The 21,740-nt window shown below is 37.5% G+C and overlaps 3 protein-coding genes and 1 long non-coding RNA gene across 8 annotated transcripts; 2 read left to right on the forward strand and 2 right to left on the reverse strand.

The window, feature by feature from the left end:
* Positions 1-223: 223 nt before the first annotated feature.
* LOC112292330 (uncharacterized) lies at positions 224-11,928 on the forward strand. 4 transcript variants are annotated; one of them, XM_024540670.3, is made up of 17 exons: positions 224-725; positions 1,419-1,681; positions 1,924-2,364; positions 3,584-3,881; positions 4,251-4,375; positions 4,732-4,911; positions 5,245-5,502; positions 6,025-6,277; positions 6,386-6,490; positions 6,721-6,793; positions 7,171-7,411; positions 7,595-7,870; positions 8,070-8,359; positions 8,775-8,886; positions 9,603-9,656; positions 10,388-10,582; positions 10,721-11,928. In XM_024540670.3, exons 1-17 carry the CDS (start codon positions 677-679, stop codon positions 11,003-11,005), a joined length of 3,498 nt encoding a protein of 1,165 aa, XP_024396438.1. In that variant the 5' UTR covers positions 224-676; the 3' UTR covers positions 11,006-11,928. The 4 variants fall into 4 exon arrangements, with proteins under 4 accessions (XP_024396438.1, XP_024396439.1, XP_024396440.1 ...); XM_024540671.3 differs by having other exon boundaries at positions 3,587-3,881; XM_024540672.3 differs by lacking the exon at positions 9,603-9,656.
* Positions 11,929-16,199: 4,271 nt separating this feature from the next.
* Positions 16,200-17,958, reverse strand: LOC112292091 (THO complex subunit 7A). Its single transcript, XM_024540245.3, has 3 exons — positions 17,448-17,958; positions 16,872-17,108; positions 16,200-16,751 (listed from the first exon to the last, which is right to left on the reverse strand). Exons 1-3 carry the CDS (start codon positions 17,760-17,762, stop codon positions 16,629-16,631), a joined length of 675 nt encoding a protein of 224 aa, XP_024396013.1. The 5' UTR covers positions 17,763-17,958; the 3' UTR covers positions 16,200-16,628.
* Positions 17,959-18,167: 209 nt separating this feature from the next.
* LOC141046303 (uncharacterized) lies at positions 18,168-19,206 on the forward strand. The gene is made up of 4 exons (XR_012219139.1): positions 18,168-18,302; positions 18,523-18,552; positions 18,797-18,862; positions 19,077-19,206. It is a non-coding gene; the product is annotated as an uncharacterized LOC141046303 (long non-coding RNA).
* Positions 19,207-19,327: 121 nt separating this feature from the next.
* Positions 19,328-21,710, reverse strand: LOC112292454 (uncharacterized). Of its 2 annotated transcripts, none has more exons than XM_024540954.3 (6): positions 21,444-21,710; positions 20,862-20,984; positions 20,594-20,660; positions 20,330-20,384; positions 20,007-20,149; positions 19,328-19,873 (listed from the first exon to the last, which is right to left on the reverse strand). In XM_024540954.3, the coding sequence occupies exons 1-6, from the start codon at positions 21,602-21,604 to the stop codon at positions 19,778-19,780; spliced, it is 645 nt and encodes a 214-aa protein (XP_024396722.1). In that variant the 5' UTR covers positions 21,605-21,710; the 3' UTR covers positions 19,328-19,777. The 2 variants fall into 2 exon arrangements, with proteins under 2 accessions (XP_024396722.1, XP_073395452.1); XM_073539351.2 differs by lacking the exon at positions 21,444-21,710 and adding an exon at positions 21,150-21,258.
* Between the last annotated feature and the right edge of the window lie 30 nt (positions 21,711-21,740).

The following is a 21,740-nucleotide window of genomic DNA, read 5'->3' on the forward strand; positions in this document are numbered from 1 at the left end:
GGATGAATAATATGATAGATGAATAGGGGTATGGATGAATGTGATGACATGGGTAGACAGAGAGGAAGGTGCGGTGCCTTGAGGATGTGGAGTTAAATTTCGACGAATGAATGAACTTATGGATGAAGTGTGATTGGATGGATGAGAGAGAGAGCTTTGAGGACGGTGGGAGAAGAGGGTGTGTGGCGAGGCAGCTTGAGCTCTCTCTCACACAGCACTTCGGGGATGGCGCACTATCTGGCGATGTTTTACGGCGTCTGATGTGTGAGCTATGGGGATTTGGACCGGGATTTGAAGCTTGGAGGCAGTGTGAGCGGTTTTTTTGGAGGCGGAGTGTATTTTTTGGCGTCGGAATCGGTGGATTGTGGACGGAGGACGGGAAATGAGAGGCGATGGGAGACATGCGGTGTGGGAAGGAGCGTGGGGGAGGTAAAGCAGGTGAGGAGCAGCGGTGCGAGAGGGGCAAGGAAAGGCGAGAGAGCAGTAGAGGAGGTTTAGTTTGAGAAAGAGTGTACTCTCGTGGTTTTGAGGATGGTTGGAGGTATTGACCAGGTGATTGAAGGGGAGGGGCTCTATGGTGTAATGAGGAGTAGCTAGGGTTTGGTCATGGTGTAGGGCAGGCAGTAGCGCTTGGGATTGAGAGCGAGGGCGTGGCGTTCTCGTGGATGTTGCTTGGATGGAGTCGGGTGGACGTCGATCCGAAGCGCGCTCCCGGCTACACAGAGGTAGGCTAGGGTTGGGACTCGGGAGCACTGTTTGACTGGGCATGTGGAAGGAATTTTTTTAAGCTGCTTGAGACGGGACAGGGGCAGAGCTGATGCGAAGGGAACTCGGGAAATTAAGGCCAGCTTTTTTGTGGAGTTGGGGTCAAATTCGTCTATGAAAGCGTAATTTGAAGGAGTATTCTTAGATAGCCCGCTCCTTTGAGTTGAAAAATTTATTACTTTCACTAATTGCGTACTTTTTATTAACTTGCAAAAAGTTGATCCGCGCAAGTGATTAGTTTGATCTCTCGCGCTCGCACTCTCTCTCTATCTCTCGGTCTGGAACTTCCGCATTTAAGAATGTAAGGTTACATCATTACCGCAGTCAGTTTGAATGCTGGGATTAGCCAACCTGGCCTTGACTGTAGGAATTGGGTGTCCTCAGCTCGAGTTTGATCGGGCGTCGTTACTAGTATTGGACATTTTCATGTTAACCCAAAACTACTCAGTTACAGCTTTGTAACGCAATGTCCTTACAGTGTTGCAGGTTCGACACTGCAGCATTTTCTTTTCTTCTAGTGGGACACCTTTCACATGCCCAATACTGAGAAAGCTTATTTTCAACAGTTCTAATGCAGATGTGTAGACTAGACTGATTTAGGTTGGTTAGTTTATGCATTTTAGCCAGTAATGTTAGTGTCGGTTACATGTTAGGTGGGGGGAGTTACAAAATGGTCGATTGCTGGAATTCTGGAGGCGACATCAAGACACAGCTCAACCGTGTATCTTCACCCACTGGGCTAGTTGGAGAGGGAAGTGGGATAAGTCTCACTGAGCTCGAGAGATCATCGTCTTCAGCGAATGAGATGGTCAGCCCTTCGGATGTTGTACTTGTTGGGCGATCTTTGTCGAGACGGCCAAAGAGGAGCCTGAAAGCGTCTATATGGTTGAAGTTGACTCTGTTCATTGGCACACTGGTGTGAAACCTATCGATGATTGTTTTATTTTATGATTTTTTAAATTTCAGTTTAATGTATAACAACTCTAGTTTTTGGCACATCAAGTCAGTTGTCGTGTATCGGGCTTTGACCTGCACATTTTTGACGAAAACAGTAGAATTTTCTTTGAATTTGTAGCGACCACTTGATGCTATTTTCTGTATTTTCAATTCGGCTTTTGTTATGCATTGACGTTCCATGTTTGAATATGTGTGCTGCAGGTGGTGGTGACAGGGGGTGTATTGTCTCTGGTAATGTGGTTTAATTCCCGAGCCCAGCTTGTGCACGAAATAGAAAGACGGCTTACCACAGTAGCTGTTCTTAGGACAGAACAGCTGCAAGATTACCTCAATGGTGAGATTGACAAAATGCAGCTGATTGCTACAAGGGTGCAGATAATCAACTATTTAGCAAGTCGAGCGAATGTAAATGAATCCACTGCAATAAGGGATTTAAGTTCAGCTGTTGCAGTAGTATCGGAGTTCATGAGTGCAGCTATCTACAACAGCACAGGATCTTTGATGCTGTCAACCAATATTGCGGAGTATGATCCAATGTTAAGCGCATCGACACTCAAATTGGTGCAGACGGATGTACATTTCGATATGCCAGTATCTACACCAGATGGTTGGAAATACTTGGTGGCAAGAAATATCACCATGGTAGGTTCACTAGAGTCTCCATCTTGCAATTTGTTCCTGTGTTGTATGATAATCCTTGTATCCTTGGTCTTTTCGGACATGCCTCCTTAGAATCATGCATCGACAAAGTAATTTTGTTGCTTACCAGTTTTATCGTGTTTCTCTCAAATTGTAAAGCCTTTTTTACTTCTTACCTTTTCTAAAGCATTCACGTAGTATTTTAGAGATATATTTCTAGATGAATGAGCGTAATGTATAGATTTGAGGAATTAGTGTGGTGACTTATATAGGATCTATCTATAGGTACTATTCTACGTTTTCTATGCATGTAATTGAATAGAACAAGATTTTATAAGTACATCGGCTTAGTAGCCCATGTCTTGTGATCTATTTTCCTCCCTTAAGCTTAACAAACATACTATTTGTTCTAGAGGGCCTTGGCATAGATATCAAGAGAGTAGAAATATCGAAGTGAAACCTTATAAAAATAGAGTTCAAGGGTAATCACAAACGATTTTGCTACAGATTACTGGCTTTTTAGATATTTTCAAGTTGTAATTTCGCGATTTCAAATGCACACTCCGAACACCCCCACTTCTCTTCTCTTTTTTTCCTCCTCTACGTACCAGCCTCTGCAGCGTATTTTTTCCTCGGTTCTTCATGTGGTTCCCTAGTGATATATTTTGTAGTTTGCATCACCCGCTCTGCAGGCCTTTAGTACTCCATGTTTGCTTTAACACCAACCTCATTACTGAGTAGGGTTGTACATCTGAATGCTGCAATTACTTTTTGGTAATTTATACACCTGTTTAATGCTACTAACCATCAATGTTAATTTTCCTCCGGAAGTTTTTTTTACATATCTTAGATGATTAGTGTTCTTGCTGCGTTTGAGTTTTTTTACCTAGCTAAGTGTGGTTTTTAAACCATGTCGAACCGGAAATAAAATTAAGCTGATTGAGAAATAGACGTACCGCACGTAATCTCACTCATCAATAAGCATATTTAGCACATAATTTGACCATTGATAGTACTGATTGGTTGATAAATCTCTGCAATGTCATGCAATTACATAGATTAAGTTTTTGCGTAGCCACGTCATTGGCATATTGAGTACGTAGTTCAAGTAAGGTTTTTTATTTCGAAAACATTTCAACGTTCACTGCGCATACGATGTTTTCAGTTCCTTTTCAGTTTTCGGCTAGCGCATTAAGTCCCCTTTTGTTGTGTTTCTGTTCAGAAGAATTCAAGTATAGTTGGAGTATTGGTTGCATGGGTCAATGCCTCTAGACTAGAGAAATTGGTGACCGATAGAACGGGTCTCCAAAATACTGGAGAGCTTGTAGTTGGAGTTCCAGAAGGCGACGGAGTGCATCTGGTACTTCCACCATCACTTGCTAGTTCTGTAAAGAACATTCCTCTCAATGGTGCTATAAAACTTGCCTGTGTATTCGGGCTGAATGGAACATTGATTGAAAAGGACTATCGAAGACAAAAGGTCATTGTGGCTTACACACCTGTTGGGTATCAAAACTGGGGTATGGCGCTCAACTATTTGTTTCTATGCAACTTGTTTTTGTTGAAGCCACTTTCCAGGTCTATCATGAACTTCACTTTTCTGCTCAAACAATTATTATTTGTTGAATGATTTTTCCAGATCACAGTACATTTGGTTTAAGTTAGTAGCTGAACCGTATATGAGTCAATTTTTTGAGTTGACTGCAGCTTGTTACGTAGTCATTTACTTGAGATTGTTGGTGCTTTCACATACATGTCAACATATCTATTTAGGAAACCAGCTTTTCATGATTGTATTCATGGCGAATGTGTTCCGTACAATTGTGGTCATATTGCCGAGGTCTTGGACGTGTGAAGCTTTTGGTTGACTTGTTCTGTATGGCTGCCAGGATTGCTTGCAAAAATGAGCGAGGAGGAAGCATTCAAACCAGTACAGAAAGTTCGCATTGTGATTATCGTAGCTATGATAATTATTTTGCTCGTGGGAGTTCTGGCATCTCTTGGGCTTGCTAAGGTAGGTTACTATCAATGATTTTTACTACTGAACCTGCTTACTATCAATGATTTTTTCTCCAGTTTCACTTCCATCTAACATTTTACAACTCCCACGAGCAAAACTTTTTAAAGTTCACTTATAACATACTCTCAGCGGATTTTTATGTAGTGTTTACTCATTTACTTGCCAATTAATTTTTAGTCCGCACATGTTGACAATTAATTTTTGTATTGGTGTTTATTTTAAGAAAATTTATCTGCAGACATTGAGTGAAGATTAGGTCTGACATTTAGAGATGTTCCAGCACCAACAGTATCTGTATCTTTAATTTGATTCTCATCGATATCTGTTTTCGTGTGTTGATTATGTTTTAGCTTTTTACAGCCCCAATTATTGAATTGGGAAAGGTGGCTACAGCTATTAAAGGTGGAGATATGGGGGCGCGAGTGAAGATTGGGTCTGTAATTTTTCGGGATGAAATTGATGATTTGAGACGAATTTTTAATAACATGGCTGAAGAAATCGCAACTAGTCATGCTGAATTGAAACAAAAGGTGGGGCCTGCACCTGACTTGATCTTTTGTTTATTCTGCTATTTTCGTTATTGCACTGGCTATTTTAGTGGATGAATTTGTTACAGAATTCAAATATTTCAATAGATTTAAAAAAACAGATTAAACCGAATGATAGAATACAATCACATGTAAAATAAGTGAATTCTTATTTAGGAACCTCATAAATACTATTTTCCTGCGTATATTCACTTCAATGGGAGTTTTATTCTCACTGGATTAAATGTTTCAAAAGTCGTCTGCTAGATCGTTAGTGATGTTGGAAGGGATTTGGTCTTCAGTTTGATAACCCTTCAACTGGTTTACCTTGTGTAGTCTATGCAAGTCAGCGAGAGGATTCGGGAATTGGCTCGAGTTAATGATGCTTTGAAAGCTGAAATAGAAGAGAGAAAGAGAGTGGAAGAGGAAGTTAAAAAAGCCAAAGATGCTGCTCTGCAGGCTGACAAGATGAAGTCGCAATTTTTGGCTAACATGTCACATGAGATCAGGACTCCATTGAATGGAATCATCAACTGCACAGAACTTTGTCTGGATACTCGAACTTCTCCTGAGCAACAAGAGTATCTTGATCTGGTACCACCGTGTCACATATACACTTCTATTCGTATAGACATCGTAGCAACTTTGTGCAATGCGTGGATGCAGAGATGTTTGAATGAGCAGAATGTTTCTTTGTCTACTTGTTGAACCCATGACCAATACTCCATTTATAATTTGCAGAAGATAGTAATGTTGTAGATTATTGTTAATCATTTGGTGCACAATCCATGCTTTTTTTGAGGGTGCTCAATTGTCATATATTTGTTATATTCCAGACGTGAAGACATAATTTTACATTTCTTGATTTTACTAGGAACGGATTCTTAGTTTCTAGAAGCATTCCTCACGAGAGTAAGTGTGTGGGTTAGTTATAGAAGTTTCTTTCTGGTTGTGACAAAGAATCAGAGTTTCTACTCGCTGTATTAAGTTGTGTTTGAAAATAACACGTTTGTGTGTTATGTCGTGTCGTGTCATACAAGCATATCTTTGTCACTCTGGCCTGTGAGGCTTTATAATTTATTGCAAAAATCATTTGAACTGGTTTTCCTGGTGCAGGTTCGTTTTTCAGCGAAACACTTGTTAAGAATCATTACAGATATCTTAGATTTTAGTAAAATTGAGGCTGGAAAGCTGGAAATGGAAGACATTCAGTTCTCATTGTATGATCAGCTGGAGCATGCAGTCTCCGTCTTGGCTGTCCGTGCCAACAAAAAAGGTCTCGAGTTAGCCTGTCAGGTGGATCACACTGTTCCTGATCAGATTATTGGTGATCCAGGGCGACTTTTCCAAGTTTTTGTCAACCTTATAGGTAAGAAGTTTTTTGCAATATTTGCATAGTTGATAAGTTCTAATTTTTAAGCTCTATCATTCTTAATTCTAAAAGTTTTGCGTTATTTTTGCTTGAGTTGACTTGCAGGAAATAGTATCAAATTCACTGCAGAAGGAGAGGTTATTGTTTCGGCTAAGGTCAAGAGTCGGAATGAAGATAATATTGAGCTTTTGTTTTCTGTTAGAGACACTGGTAAGTTTTCTTTCATCATCACTTTTCTACACAATCAGCTGGTGTAGTGGTATCGATTCTCTTTCTGGAAATTTCATTACTTGTTTGAAGCCTTGTGTTGCAGTTGTTTAGATATCTTGGATCTGGTGAAATATCCAATACCCTTGGACCTCTTTCAATTCGTTATCCGTTTGGGGTTGATGCATGGAATCTGTATGTATTCGATTGAGCAATTTGTCTTTCCATTTCAGGAATTGGGATACCAAAGCAAAAGCAGTCCTTGTTGTTTCAGGCTTTCTCCCAAGTGGATTCATCAACCACGAGGTATAGAAACATGTCTGCATTTTTGGAAAAATAGAGAGGTGTTTAGAGGGCAATTTGTGTTAAGTTGTTGTTGTTGTTGTTGTTGTTGTTGTTGTTGTTGTTGTTGTTCTTCTTCTTCTTCTTCTTCTTCTTCTTCTTCTTCTTATTATTATTATTATTATTATTATTATTATTATTATCATTATCATTATTATTATTATCATTATTATTATTATTATTATTGTCATTATTATTGCGGTAATGGTATTATCTAGATTGTAAACAAAGGTCGTTGACTTTTACCTTCGTTTATTTTTGGTAGGGAGCCAGTTATTATCAGTATTAAACATTTTTTGACCAGCATAGATTTTTGTTAACCAAGAATTGTATTTATGCAGGTTATATGGAGGAACAGGTTTGGGCCTTGTGATATCTTCGAAGCTAGCCGCAGCTATGGGGGGAACAATGTGGGTTGAGAGCGAAGGAAAAGGAAGTACATTTTCCTTCACTGCGAATTTCCATATACCGCCTGCCTGTGATCTCCCATCTTCCTTAAATGTGGAGAGCTTGAAGAACATGCATGTCCTTGTTGTGGATGATAACAATGTCAACCGGAACATTTTGGTAGATATGCTTAAGGTTTGTCATCTTTCACCTTTACAGGATATGAATCTGTTCACTTGTGGAATAGCCTGCGCCATTTCGTGTCACTTTTAAAGCCTATCTTCGGACTGGTCGTATTGTCACAAATATATGGGACCTATTTTACTTAATGGGATTTTTCTATTTCTTGGACTTTACAAGTTATATGTTTTATCACAGGTTTGGGGCATGATATCCGAGGGCGTTGATGGAATTGAACCGGCGAAAGTTGCTTTGCAAAAAGCTGCAGATGCGGACCAGCAGTTTCGAGTATTGTTGCTAGATATGTGGCTTCATGGGAAGGATGCATCTGAACTTGTTAACTTTCTTCATGAAAGACCTAATTTGCTCGGAACATCTCCCCGCATTACCCCTTTGCACAAAGGAGATAGCAATTTGATGGTTCGAGCTGTCGGCGATTTAGAAGAGTCGGAATCTGAAAGTGAAGGGGATGAGGTATTGGATTGACACTAACGCAAATTCTTGTTTGAGGATTTTCCCATAAGTGCTGTGCGTTTTTTTATTTACTATTTATTATTTTTAAAATTTTAACACACATATATATTGCAGATAACGTGGCAATTATTTTAAATGATCTATTTGTATTTAATGTCTTTGTGTCTTAATAACGAGGTGATTGTACTGCCGATTTCAGGTCGACCCAGAAGTTCCTGATTCTGTAAGGATGTCCCTCGAAGATGCTAGTTTAAACAAGAATCAAAAGGATAAAAACGATAACAGTTTATCTAGGGATTCAGATGGGTCTGGAAACAGTGACAAGTCGATATCACGGATTTTGAAGGGGTCATCCCTCCGGAGTCAGGAATCACAAATCAGGCTCGGAAGAGCAAGTCTGAATCGCCCTATTTCGAGGCCTGGTTCAGCTAATGGGCATGTTCCTTCCATTATAATGCTCACCTCAGTTGATCATTCAGATGCAACAAAGTATAGTCTAAATCCTCACTCTTGCTTTTTGTCTCTGACTTTCTGGTTTGGAGGCGGGTTTATTGGATTTAGCTGCATTTTTTCTTGATACGCTAGAACAACTGATAGTGGAGTTGAGCAGACGTTAGCGTTGCATTTAACAATGTTAGGATAAACTAAGCGTTACTTTCATGAATCATGTCATGTTTGTGGTTTATTAAAGCTCTCTTTTCATATGTCAGAACCACTACCAGCAGATAAAATGATACTTTTCAGTTCAATTAGAGGCAGTGGTGTGGTAATTGTCTTTTGGGTCAAGTGTTTCCGAAGGTGAAGTGATTTCGAACTTATATTGAGTTGAAGTGAACAGTTAGGTGTTTAACCGTTTTCTGATGATAGGTGTGTAATTTCTGAACAATGTCTCGTTCTTTTTCAGATGTCGGCAACTTGGAGTACAAGTGCACATCTCAAAGCCGGTGAAGCGAGTTGTCTTAGTTCGTGCTTTACATCTTGCTCTAGGAATATCTGATAGCAAACCCATGGCACAGGTACGTTCTTCGTAGTGTTTGTTCGTGTGTATGTGTGCGTGCTCGAGCGTATGGGTGCATTTAATTTAGTTCTTTTTTATACTTCTTCCCATTTTTTAGCGTCTTTTGATATGTTATTTTCACTAATCGTTTGTTTTTGGGTCAAGTGTTTCTGGAGATGTTTAGTGCAATTTTAATTTTCAAGAAATGTGTGACAAGTGACCATCTTACGATCTTTTTAAATGGGGAGGCGGAAGATTACCTGAAGCTTTTCTTTGGATGGCTTGATTTTTGTTTATCATCTGAAAATGATTGTGGACTGTGAATACGAAAGGGTCATAATTAAAAGCAGTGTACGTAATCAAAAGATTTTTTCTAATTTGGAACAAGGATCGTTCCTCTAAAATACCCGTAACATTCAAGAGGAACTGGCATAATTGGGATAACGTGTTCTATTTTTTTCAGGCTTACTCCAGTGCCTGTAGAACTTGATCATGAATAAATCCTACATATTTGTGAATAACAATTAATTATACTTGTATCCGTGTTGAGTTTTGCAACCTCTAATCAAGAATTGATTTTTTCTCCCACAAACAAGAGGACTTACAGCTGCGCATGAACACGTATATGTTAATTAGTTCAAATCTCATAATTTTTTGATGACTCGATCGAGAGAATATCGGCCAGTTTTAGAAGCATTTATGCTAATTCAGATTTGACTAAAACCGACTTATCAGGGACAACCGAATGGGAGTCTATGTGTTACAGACTTGGCACAAGAGAATGGGGAGGTATGTCCAATTTGCTATCGTACCCCAGGTTTTCGAAATACAAGTTCTTGTATGGTTCGCTGTGAAGTTACTGACATCTCCCCACTGTTAATGGTATTGGTGGTATCAATAGAATACTAACTTAGATATTTCTTAAATCAACGTTTGTATATTTACCAGCTTCGTGCCTGGAAATAATTGTATTGCTCGTTGTTTCTTCTTTTCATCAAATACTTGGGCGTACAAGTGTGAGTGATAATTTGAAGATTTAGTTCTTCATGTACATTTGTTGTTTGATCGTTGTTTGGGTCAATCACATGCTTGGTCGCCTTGTGGCCATCTCACCTCAAGCGAATCCTCGTTAGGTCTTTCTCTATGACTTACTATTGTTTACCAACATTGTTGTATTCATTAGCACTTATGGCGCGTATAGTGTGCAAAACATACCGATTTTTTTCTCATTGATTGAAGAACTTCAATCTTCACGATCCATATTGATGGTTCTGGACAGGAATATTGCTTCTTCTCTTCATTTTTTCTATTTTTCCTTTTCCGCCGCATCCATGGTCGCATTCTGTACGCACAGTCGCATTCAGGATGCATTACAGTTCTATTTGTGAGTTTTAATGGGTCTTTGAATATGATACGTGCTAATCGAAACTGAACTTTCAACACTGTCTATCTATGTGTCGATTAGTTCTTCAGAAACTGTATGCCTCAACTTGTAGATCTATTTTTTGTTTTTGTGACAGGAGGGTAAATCAGTGACTGAAATTGCTGAACCTAGCCGAGGTCTACACATTCTTGTTGCTGAGGATAACATTGTGAATCAACGCGTTGCTGTTACTCTCCTACAAAAGTGGGGCCACACTACTGTTTTAGCTTGCAATGGCCAGGAGGCTGTTGAGAAGTCAGCAGAGGAGGATTTTGATTTGATACTTATGGATGTAAGTGCACTTGTTACCCGTCTTTAATGATCTGTATTGAAATAATGATATTTTTCTCGTAGTTTTTTTTTGAGCTCAAATTCTTTCCCACGATTCAGTGTAGATTCAAATTGAAAGCTTGTTCTGTGATGTGTTCAGGTACAAATGCCAGTTTTGGATGGGTTTCAGGCAACGACAAAAATAAGGGAGATGGAGTCAAATAGGGATCCAAGTCGTGGCAAGAGAGCTCGATTTATGCCCGTTGTAGCTATGACTGCTCATGCAATGTCCGGAGACGCTGAGCGCATTATCTCTGCAGGTATGGATGGATATATCAGTAAACCTTTGAACGCGAAGAAACTTCAGGAGCTTCTTCAAGCAGTTGCATCAGGACAGCTTTTGAAGTCACATTCTTTAATGCCCATAATCGACAAAGTTACATGACACTGAAGCCTAGAATTATCACTCTATCGAGCCACTGTCCGTCATGAATACCAGGATACACATCAGGTTTCGCAGGATCGCACTTGGATGTGATGAATTGAGTATCTCTGAACCGCTCACTGAAAATATCGATTATAGAAGCAGGGTTTTGTATGTTATTCACTTTCAACAGCTTGGAAGCAGATGCAAGTTGTAGATGCAGCTTAAATTTTGCAATTTATTTTCACGAGGCATTGGAAGGATCCAATGATAACTTTCGGTATGGGGATGTGATTCCTCATGAGCTCAAGGTGGCTGCCAGTTACTATCCAGGGGATGGGAGTGCTTCACGTCAGCGTCCACACTATCAGAAAAATTCGCCAGCTCAATGATGTATAGAATTGATCCAACTGGAAACTCTGATGAAACCATACACAATCTATTTTTGGCGGATGGAGTACAAGCGAGGCGTCCAATTGATGCCCAATTGGAATTCACTGAATAGATGAATAGAGCGAAGAACTCAGCAGGCGCTTGGTTCGTGACTGTCAATGTCATTGCAAAGGGGTAATGAGGTTGAATTGAGTCGGTCAGTTGGCTTTCCACACTGAATGTACATGAATTAAGTATTTCGGTCCCAAAGAGGTTCCACCTGCCATGGTCAGAATTCATACCAAAGCCTTAAGTCTGGCATGCTTTTCTTTTGTTCATTCCGGGACTATGTTAATAGTGCATCAGCATTCATTACTTAATCCTCACCACGGATTTAGCGTAGGTCTTGTTTGTTTCAGAATCAATTGGTCCTTAGAAAAGGATACACAATTAAAAATAGGCAGAGGTATCTTGGCAATTCAGGGGCCGTATTGCATGCTAGACATGTTAAGGCCCTTGTGATGTGGACTACTTTACTTTTTTCTGGAATTGATTATTTTCCATTGTGTTAATCCAAAGTATGAGTATTTTTCATTTAGGGAGAAGTTGATGAAGGTAGACTGAATTTCGTTGTCAAAACTCCTGAGCAGTACAGAAGTAAGTTTGAAAATCCAAAATCCGTAAAATTTATTATACTGTTATGATGCCACAGCTGAGATTATTAACCATTCAAGCATAGCTGAAGTATTTATAACGACTTGGACAAAATAATTATTTTGAACACTTTTGGTTGTGTGACCACTAGCTTGTAACCACTCCATTCTGCGTGTTTATTATTATTCAATAATTCGTTTCATTTTAAACTAAGATATATATGCATATATATATATATATATATATATGTTTATACAGTTAATTACTATTATCACTCAAAATTCTTTTACTTGTTAGTCTATTTCTCTTTCAATTCACTTTAAGGTTATTCTTTTTTACATCAATTTAATAAGCTGTAGCTCTTTATTTCATTTAATTAGAGAAATTTAACACGCTGTTTATTTTAGTTATGTGCATGATGCAAGTATTTTAATTTAAGGCTGTAATACTTGTCACATAACACTTCTTAGATTTTGTCCATTTTGATTTTGAAACACTTGTGACTACTTTGTTTTTATTTGTTAACTTTTATTTTTTGATCTACATAGTGGTTACACAAGTTTGTTAATTTATTTATTTATTTTAGGGTGCATGTAGTCTTTGTGTTTATATATATATATATATATATACGAGAATGTCAAATAGATCCGTGCTATTATTAAATAGATCCATCTTTCATGAAGAATATAAAGAATATGAAGAATATGGTAATCATGATGAATGTGGTTGGTTTTTATTGGTTGCAGATCTAATAGTGGGAAATAAATCTTGAGGTTATTATTTTCTTTTATGATGGTTAGGATGGATGGGTTGATTTAGTAAAAACTTGGATCTATTTAACATTCCATTATTAATATATATAAAGAAATGATAAAGCAATCCAAATTTTTACTAAAGTGATTCAGTCTATCTTAACCATCATTGCATCCTTTCAACCCCATCTCTATTCCCAATTGTCGCTCTTGTTCCCGATGTTCCCAATTTCATGTCCCAATCCTTAGCAACAATTAGGAACATGGAATAGCTGGGAACATGGATAGGGGCTACAAGGATACAATGATGGTTAAGATAGAGTGGGTTATTTTAGTAAAATTTGAGTCACTTTATCATTCTCTTATATATATATATATATATATATCAATAAAGGGTTTATTCTCCCCACTTTTGTATACCATCTTAACCAATAGTATTTGGAGGTATAAAATAATAAGACTTATTAACTAATTTAAAGTAGGATTCTTAATTACTAGGCTTGTATTTGAACTTGTTACTCATAGAAAAAGTGTCCATCACATAGTCTTTTTCCTCTCCCTCTATTGTACTATAGAAGTGGACATTTGCCTCATCCAACTTTATTAAGCCTTTTGTTTAAATAATAAGAAGAAATTTTTAAAATATTTTTTATCATAATAAAATTTTATTTTTAAAATCTTAAAAATAAGTTATCATGAGTATATCTTATGTATAACTTGCAATGTTCCATGTTTTAAAGACATAAAAATCTATTTCTTAAATATATGTCCCATGTTTTATATAAGATATACTTATGTTAACATGGATGATACATCATATAATGATATTAATATTTCAAAGATTAATTATTTAAAATATATATATATATATATATATATACTTTGATTCAATAACAAAATATTCATGAGTACATCTCTTTACTAGATACTTTAAGTAAAGCAAATAAGGAATTATCATATACCACATATAAACAATATACATTTGCAAGGAATTATATTGTTATTATATTAGAATATTTGATTATTTTGCTTAATGTTAGACCAATATTAGTGCATGCATAATAAATAATTATACAATATGAAGAAACAAGGAGCCAAACTCAACTTTCCAAAAAAACCAACATGTCGTGCTTAGTCTAAATGTCATAAGATGTCATCCATATAGTGATATAGCAATAAGTGAAGTTTGTTAATTTTGCTTAATATTTGATTGTGAGAAGAAAATGGATGCTAAGAGATTTTTAACTTGAAATGCTAAGAATCTTTTATTATTTGAAGTTTATAGTTAACATTAATATTAGTAGGATCTTATATAAAAACGTTTTTATATAAGATCCTACTAATATTTTTTAACTCTCAAATTAAATCAATATTTCTACTTAACTGATTTAATTTATATTTAATATCAAAATTTCAAGATGTAAGGTCCATTTAATTTCTAAAGCTCTTTAAAAGCCAATTAAATTTTAGTTGTTTTAGGCATTCTACATGAAGTTTCAAAATTTAGAATTTTTATTAAATTTTGAAAATAAAAATAGAAAATCTTATAAAGATTATACTTTCTAAATATTTTTTAGATTTTATTTTATAGAATAGGTTCTGATATTTTTTAGATTTAGATTTTAACTAAAGTAGTTTGGTTATGGGCTTGTGCCAATTACATGACAAATATAATTCTGTGCAATTTTGGAGGTTGCATGACAACAATATTAGAAGGCAACAAATCTAATATTGGTTCATTATAAAGTTGCCTAATGCATTTTAGAGCTAATAGTAATGTATGACCTTCTAAAATCCATATCAATTTAGTCTTCAACATATATATGTAGATACATATTTTTACCTTCTAAATCTTATAAAAGTGTTTCTATCCACCATCCTTTTTTGAACATAGTAATTTTTGAAAATAATATTTTTTTAAACTATTTTATTGTTATTAGTTATTCATTTACTTACTTCTTAAAAATAATTTTGTTGAAGGTGCTATATACATCTCTTTAATCTATGATTTTTCATGCATGTGCCTAACTTGAAGACATTTTTGGAAAAAATCCCCTAAAAAATTTGGAGTCACAAGTAGGAGTTGTGCCAAGCACAAGTCTCACTATGCCTTATGGACAACACTAAAAAAAAAAAAAAAAAAAAAAGAAAAATCCCTCAACTTTGAATGTTATGATCTCTTACATGAAATGAACTCAATACCTGAGATTTGGTTGTTTGATCCTAATATAAGTTAGAAACAAGATCTTATAGTTGAAAATGTTAAAAATGCTTTTAAAAAAAAGATTTATAAGTCATTTTTTTAAAAGGGGTGTTTTTTTTTTTTTTTTTTTTTTTTTTGCAATTTTGGAGTTTGGAAGGCTCTTTAGGGTTTTGTGTGTTTTCAGAATACACACAACTTAAAAGGATAAACCATATCAAATATATATTAGATATTGTGCACTTAGTAGAATCATACATCAAATTTGTTATAATACATAGACATGCTCTTGATGGTTTGAGAGTTTGTGTAATTGACATCTTCAATTCTCTACTAGATATTGATATTGTCAGGAGTGGTAAAAAAAAAACAAAACAAAACAAAAACAAAAAAAACAAACTGAGTATCTAATATTATTTCTAAATGAGATGAAAACAAAAGTGTTAGCAAAACTAATCAATTGCCATTAATACTTTCTCATGAGCTCTCCAAAATTGATATGTGGCAATTTACAGTAGTTTTGTTAAAATATTGTCATAGATTGTCTTTGTTGTTCAACATTGAAAAGTTAGGCAAGATTGATCACAAGCTTGTTACTTTGATGAAGATTGTTACACAAGAAATTTACTTCTAAGAAGTATTGCTGGCATCAAATGCAAAGAAGCTTGGTGTTACAAAAATCTAGATGGCAATTCAAGAATAATTCTTAATGCTTTGGTTTATTTCAGTATTGTCTGTAGAGTCTGACTTTTCAATAGTTGGATGACAACAAGGCAATAATTGTCACTATTTTATTGGATTTCCCCTCGACTGTATACTAGCAATTTTAACATTTGGAGGCGCTCTACCGTCTTTTCGACACATTTGACAGTGATACCATAAATAATACAAACATAACTGCCAATAACCCTGCAAAAAGCTTACCATATTTTTGACAAATACCGTAAATAGGAGGCTTGCTCATAAGTGATAATACAAAAGAAAAAATTATGTGCAAAAACATGTATCAACTGAAGCTCATGTGAGACAGCTATGCCTCATGAATGACTGCCAGTTTTTGTTTTCATTTTTTTTTTATCAGCAATCTAAACATAATCTGTAACAATGTGATGAATATAAATGTAACAAATAAGCAAGTGCAAAATAAAATAAATGTATAAAAATGTCCAAGGCTATGCACTTCTCACAAACAGTGCTTCATATTGCAAAATATATATATATATATATATACTCAACGTACAAAATGTAGATTAAATATTCCATAAATTTGCAAACATCTCAAAACAACCTCGCTGCATGCAATTAGTTGCATATTGTTCCTTCACACCTAGCAAATCTACGAAAAATGGTGACATGTACTGAGTCCCTATTTCGAGAATAAAGAGACCAACAAATAATTAATGATTCGATAAAAAGTACAAAACAATCAGAACAGTTACAATTCAACGCCTAGACATAGGCCAACCTACCCCAAAAAAGCACAGGTTACACAATGTCCAACCCAGAGATAACAATTCTTTGGCCTATTACTAAAGAATATCATGCCGTAGAGACACCCACCGAAGCTCCCTTATTCTTAGATTGCCCCTCAATCAGTCTTAACATTCAGACTGAAAATGTTCAAGATTGGCTTGTCAGACAAAGCATGTTCTTTCCTGTTGGGAAATTAATTGATAGACATTGGCTCAGCTGCATTTGAGCTCTCGTCTGCAGGTGAAACTAGGTCAGCTGCTTCAAAATCAACTGGATTTTTTTGCTCCTCATCTAAAGTAGTTTGCAAGTCATCCACCTGCACCCCAAAAGCAACGTCAATTCAGAGAAGGTCCCCACATCCTAGGAAAGCAACCGTTTGGACCGAGTAACCACTTTTTAATAAACTTTCAGTAAAAGTTCTCAAAATCATACTCACAACGTGCAAAAGTACACCAAACTGCTTCTTGCGAAGATCAATTGTTCTAGCAGCTGCATAACTCTCTGCTTCCAGCTGGACAAGATCTTTCTCAAGATCGTTAAGTTGCTTTTGCGTGATTAAGCGTGGTGACTGAGCAGCTATTTGTCTTCTAATTTTCTCACATTCCTCCTTGTGCTGCCTCTCAATCTTCGCCTCTTCAAGTTGTATTTTCAAGTCTTCGATATCCCGTTGTGCCTGTCTCGACAGTAATTAGGCCCATCTAGTGTTAAAAAGAACCTCTCCTCAAACTATGCTTCCATTCAATACAATGATCACCTCGCCAAAGCTTTTCTAATCTTCAGTACGATGGCTTCATCGGTCAATGGTAAAATCATGGGCTAAAAGGAACGCCTCTGAAAACCTAAAAACATGCACTGGACAGAACAAACGAAGGATCGCAGCCCACAATCCATGAAACCAATCATCTAGAAAATAAGACCCACATGATAACCAATATAATACAAAACATGCAAATCTCCCTCGGTTGCTTCGACATCTCCTTAATTCCTCAGAAAACATAGAAAACAATGACACCTGAGAAATCTGCTGATTGAGCTCGACATGCAACTCCTTGAAACTCTCCTGCTCACGTCGATTAGCATCAACCACAGCCTTGGTCTTCAACAAGGGAAGCTCAAAAGTAGCCAACTCCTGAAGAAACGACTTGTACAGCTTTTCACACTCGCTGTACTTGCTGTCCTCCTTGTCAATTTCCCCTGCCAACGCCGTGAACTTTTTAATCAGCTTCTTCAAGGGAGGCTCTCCGCGCGTGGTCGTCGTTCGCGTCAGTAGACGCTGTCTGATCACCGCATCGTCCTCCGCCGGGCTGATAGCGTAATGCGCTGCCATGGCGACACCGTTTTCTCCCAACCTCGCACGGAGACCCAAATTTGAAGCTCCGAATGCAACAACAACCTCCCTGTCAAGTCCCCCTCAAAGTCTCGCAGACTCTTCTACGTGCCTCAGACATCATCCCCGGTTCACAGCTAACGCGCCAAGGCCTCGTCGAGGTGAAGAATCCGGACCTGCCTGGTGCGAGTCTGCCACTCTCCGCCATAGCCACAGAATTAGGGTTTCGCCCAGCTTTGCTCAGCACAGAGCCCCCTCCATTGAGCTCTCAACTTTTACTTTTTCTGCAGTTTACTTTATCTGTAATAATAATATATTATGTAATTTTGAATGTATGTATGGCCTGTAGTATATAATGCTATTATGGGGGGGAATGTCTTTTCCAGCTTCTTTTTTACTCACATTGATACATTCAGATTGTTTGGTTATAGTGGGGTCAAATCAGTTGTCATGATGTGAGCATATTATAATTTGTATTATAATGTTTATTTATGTTGGAAGATTTTACATTAAACCAACCAAAAGCAAAGTTCGAAACAGGTATTTAGTTGTGTAAAAGTTTTGGATAAGAACCTTATGTATTAATAGTAGTAAGATTGTTAGAGAAAATGAATGTAGATATGAGAATGCAGGGGACAACGATATGAGATGATCATTGTTTGAAATAACTTAAACTTGTGTAAAAATTTGCTGGTCAATACTACATAAACCAAAATTTTATATATATGTATATATTGTTTTAATTTATTTGTACAAACAGAAACAAGCAAACAAAGGGAGGAAATTCAAGGTAAGTTTATGATGATTTTAGGTGTAGAGGGTGACTTCTTAATGTTTGTAAAATTAAGACATGTTTAACAAGATTTGAATGTGAATTGATTGAAGTATAAAATTTTGAATCAAGTATTCAATGAACACTTGTGTTTCTATAAATTTTTGGATTGACATAATTCTTTGAGGGTGATTTTTAAACAAAATAAGCTACATGTGTGCTTATTTTGTAAATCAATTTCAACAATTCTACAAATTAACAGGGAATATTTTAAAAGCTTGCGTTTTGATGGCAACCGTTGTGCAGAGAAACAAAGCAGAGCAAAATTGTAAGTATTTTATCAATTGAACATATGACTTGGAATTTATTCATACAGATGTAAGAAGTAATTTGACATACAGTTCAACAATAACTAATGAATTCCGTAGGATTACTCATTTTAGATTATAAGTAGCACTAATAACCATAAAATTTGGCATCTGGATCCCTTGCTTCTGTGATAACCCCAACAACTTCTAAACAAGTAGATTCAAGGGTTGCAGACAATATAAGTGTAATTTTGAAAAGGCTAAAATAAGGTGATTCTTAAGGTACAAAGATAAATGGTTTTTTATAATTTGAGACAGGATTGAAATTGAGTTTTGTATAAACAAATTTGAAACAGAAGGAAAATCGAAGGTACATACCAAAAAAGATTTCATGTGAACTGTGGAATTTCCTAGCATCTTTTAACATGTCTCATGCTTATAGAAAATGGAACTACATCTCACTCATCAACAAATGAACTTACAGATTAAAAAAAAGTTTTGTATTCACACACAGCTTCAAATGTAAAGCTCAGGATAAAGTTCTTTTAGTGGTGCATGGAGCATTTAATCCACTATGAAAGATTTGTGAGAGTTCGAGATCCTAAACAATAGACGGACACTTCACCGCTCTAACAGCCCACGTTGCTGTAAAGCAGAGATCGAAATTCATACAGATCAAAGATCACAGGTGCAACCGAAACCTCGCTACTAAAAACTCTGAACCGATTCAAGAGTATCATTAGATGCCCGGGAACACTGATACAATCCATTGTATAAACAATTAGCTTCAAAGACGGAGGTTGATGTCTGAAGTCCAGACATGCCTGTCTGCCTGCAGAACGACGATCTCCATTGCAGCAGTTTAAGTGTCTGATGCCATCAGTAGAACTGGCTTGCAACCCACGTGAAAAGAATAGAACTTCAGCGATCGAGAGTCACTCCACAACGTACTTGGCAAAGAGATTGCTAGGGGTGGTCATGGCCTTGAATTCCAACGCATTGCCACTGCTGTCTTTGAAGAACATGGTCCACTGCACACGGCGCTCACGAAGATGGTCAGAGTCCAGAGGTGAGAATCAGGGTTCTCAAGTGTAGGACTAGTGTTTGCAATAAGAAGATCTGCAGTGTTGGCCGTGCAGAGTTGTGAAGAGTTAACAACTTTACCTGCTCACCAGGCTGCCCCACGAACCGAATATGTGGCTCGATGATGAATCTCACTCCTGCCGCTCTGACGCGCTCCGCCATGGCATGAAATTCAGGGACGCTCATTGCAAGGCCGAAGTGTGGGACAGGCACTGGATCTCCATCTGCCAAACACAATTACGATGTTCACTGATTTCTTAAGGAGTAATTAGAGTTGTGCGATGCGTGATGAATCGAACACTAACTGATAAATGACAACCCACACATTAGATGGATGGTGAGTGCGTTGAAACAGAAAATCGGGAAAAAGATATTCATAAGTTTTGCACAAGAAAATTGATTACCAACAGCATTTGCGCTTGTAGCAGCATTATAGTTCCGCACTTCATGGCACACCACCTGCGATTGGGTAAATCATTCGGTCATAACTTCATACATGATCTAGATTGAGCCTCTTTAAACTTCAACCTTGTCCTGTAGCTACTCCAGATTAGACAGTAGCGTCTTCAAATAAGAACAAAACGAGGAATTCATTTGTTAAGAATTGAGGCACAGGCGTTGAAAGGCACTAAAGAATACTGTTGTAATGCGGTAACAGGGGATAGCACCTGGTGGCCGAAGAGATTGAAATCGACCCAAGTTTTCGCAGAGCGACCTTCTGGGCATCCTAAAACTCTGCACAGAGGGACGGAACCGAGCTCAGTGGACTAATTACTTTAAAAAAATCTAGATTACTATGTAACAGACTGCCCATAAATCAGCAATGGCATACTAATTTTGAGAAATGTTTGAAAGACGTAAAATTTCGTAGTATTCATCGGACTCAAACATTGCAAAATGAGTAGGAAAACTTCAAATTCTGCGTCAAAATGATACCCTCCAAAGAACTCCCGGGCTGCTTGGACATCATGAACTGGAATAGCGAGATGGAAAGGGGTTGTTGCTCCCGAAGGCACTGTTTCCTTTGCTGTCTGTCCATCGTTTGTCGAAGTACTTCCACTAAAGACACCGAGTCCACAAATAAGAAAGCGCAACAGAAGCTCAACACGAAAGTGCACCATATATCCAAATTAACTTGCAATCCATACTCTATTAGAAAATGAGCAGTAGACGAACCCAAACGAACACCACAAACGACCACTGGACAGAGAAATATTAGAGGACCTCTTCTGACACATCCAGCTAAGTTTAGAACCAAAGTGAAAACCCTGGCTCACACCATCAGCTCTCCTGCTGAAAGACCTACTGCAATTTATTTGTGCATGATGTGCCTTTGTTTTTACGCACAGCGCCCTGCGAGGCAAATTCTTTCAAGGATATAATCTTTTCCACCATACATCAGTGTACGAGTAAATGGCCTTTTCAAACAACGTCCATAGTACACTAAATAGATATCAACAAAGAAACTCGAAAGGGCCGTAAACCTCAGGGAATTGTCACCATGAGCGCGATCCTCACCGAGAGTGGGCGGAGGAAGAGGCTGAGACGACGCGCCCAATTTGAACTCTTCTCGTAGCATGATGCCACCGCTCATTACTACGAAATTGCATCGCGGCGTAGAGCGGCAGCGTGGTCGTTGCCCTGGCAACTGCTGCGCCCATCGTTTGCAAAACCACCATGTCCCTTGTGCTCACTAAGAATTGATTCGCGGACACTGGAAGATGCAATTCGCGACGCAGAGCTAGAGTAGAAGACGCCACTCAACAATATGCTCCACGATATCTCCCTCTAAAGGTATACCCGACAGCGATTCCA

This window comes from Physcomitrium patens, chromosome 15 (genome assembly GCF_059467195.1).
Source record: "Physcomitrium patens ecotype Gransden chromosome 15, ASM5946719v1, whole genome shotgun sequence".
Classification (NCBI taxonomy): Eukaryota; Viridiplantae; Streptophyta; class Bryopsida; order Funariales; family Funariaceae; genus Physcomitrium; species Physcomitrium patens.

What these genes read in the sequence shown, in the direction of transcription:
- LOC112292091 (XM_024540245.3), bottom strand. Translation starts at nt 17,762, where the DNA reads ATGGCAGCGCATTACGCTATCAGCCCGGCGGAGGACGATGCGGTGATC. An exon ending in TCAATCAGCAGATTTCTCAG is followed by an intron (nt 17,109 to 17,447) that starts GTGTCATTGTTT and finishes CTGTCGAGACAG; the next exon opens with GCACAACGGGATATCGAAGA. An exon ending in TTGGTGTACTTTTGCACGTT is followed by an intron (nt 16,752 to 16,871) that starts GTGAGTATGATT and finishes TTTGGGGTGCAG; the next exon opens with GTGGATGACTTGCAAACTAC.
- LOC112292330 (XM_024540670.3), top strand. Translation starts at nt 677, where the DNA reads ATGGAGTCGGGTGGACGTCGATCCGAAGCGCGCTCCCGGCTACACAGA. An exon ending in AACAAGAGTATCTTGATCTG is followed by an intron (nt 5,503 to 6,024) that starts GTACCACCGTGT and finishes TTCCTGGTGCAG; the next exon opens with GTTCGTTTTTCAGCGAAACA. An exon ending in GTGGATTCATCAACCACGAG is followed by an intron (nt 6,794 to 7,170) that starts GTATAGAAACAT and finishes GTATTTATGCAG; the next exon opens with GTTATATGGAGGAACAGGTT.
- LOC112292454 (XM_024540954.3), bottom strand. Translation starts at nt 21,604, where the DNA reads ATGGTGGTTTTGCAAACGATGGGCGCAGCAGTTGCCAGGGCAACGACC. An exon ending in GCCCGGGAGTTCTTTGGAGG is followed by an intron (nt 20,661 to 20,861) that starts GTATCATTTTGA and finishes CCCTCTGTGCAG; the next exon opens with AGTTTTAGGATGCCCAGAAG. An exon ending in TGGGGCAGCCTGGTGAGCAG is followed by an intron (nt 19,874 to 20,006) that starts GTAAAGTTGTTA and finishes CGCCGTGTGCAG; the next exon opens with TGGACCATGTTCTTCAAAGA.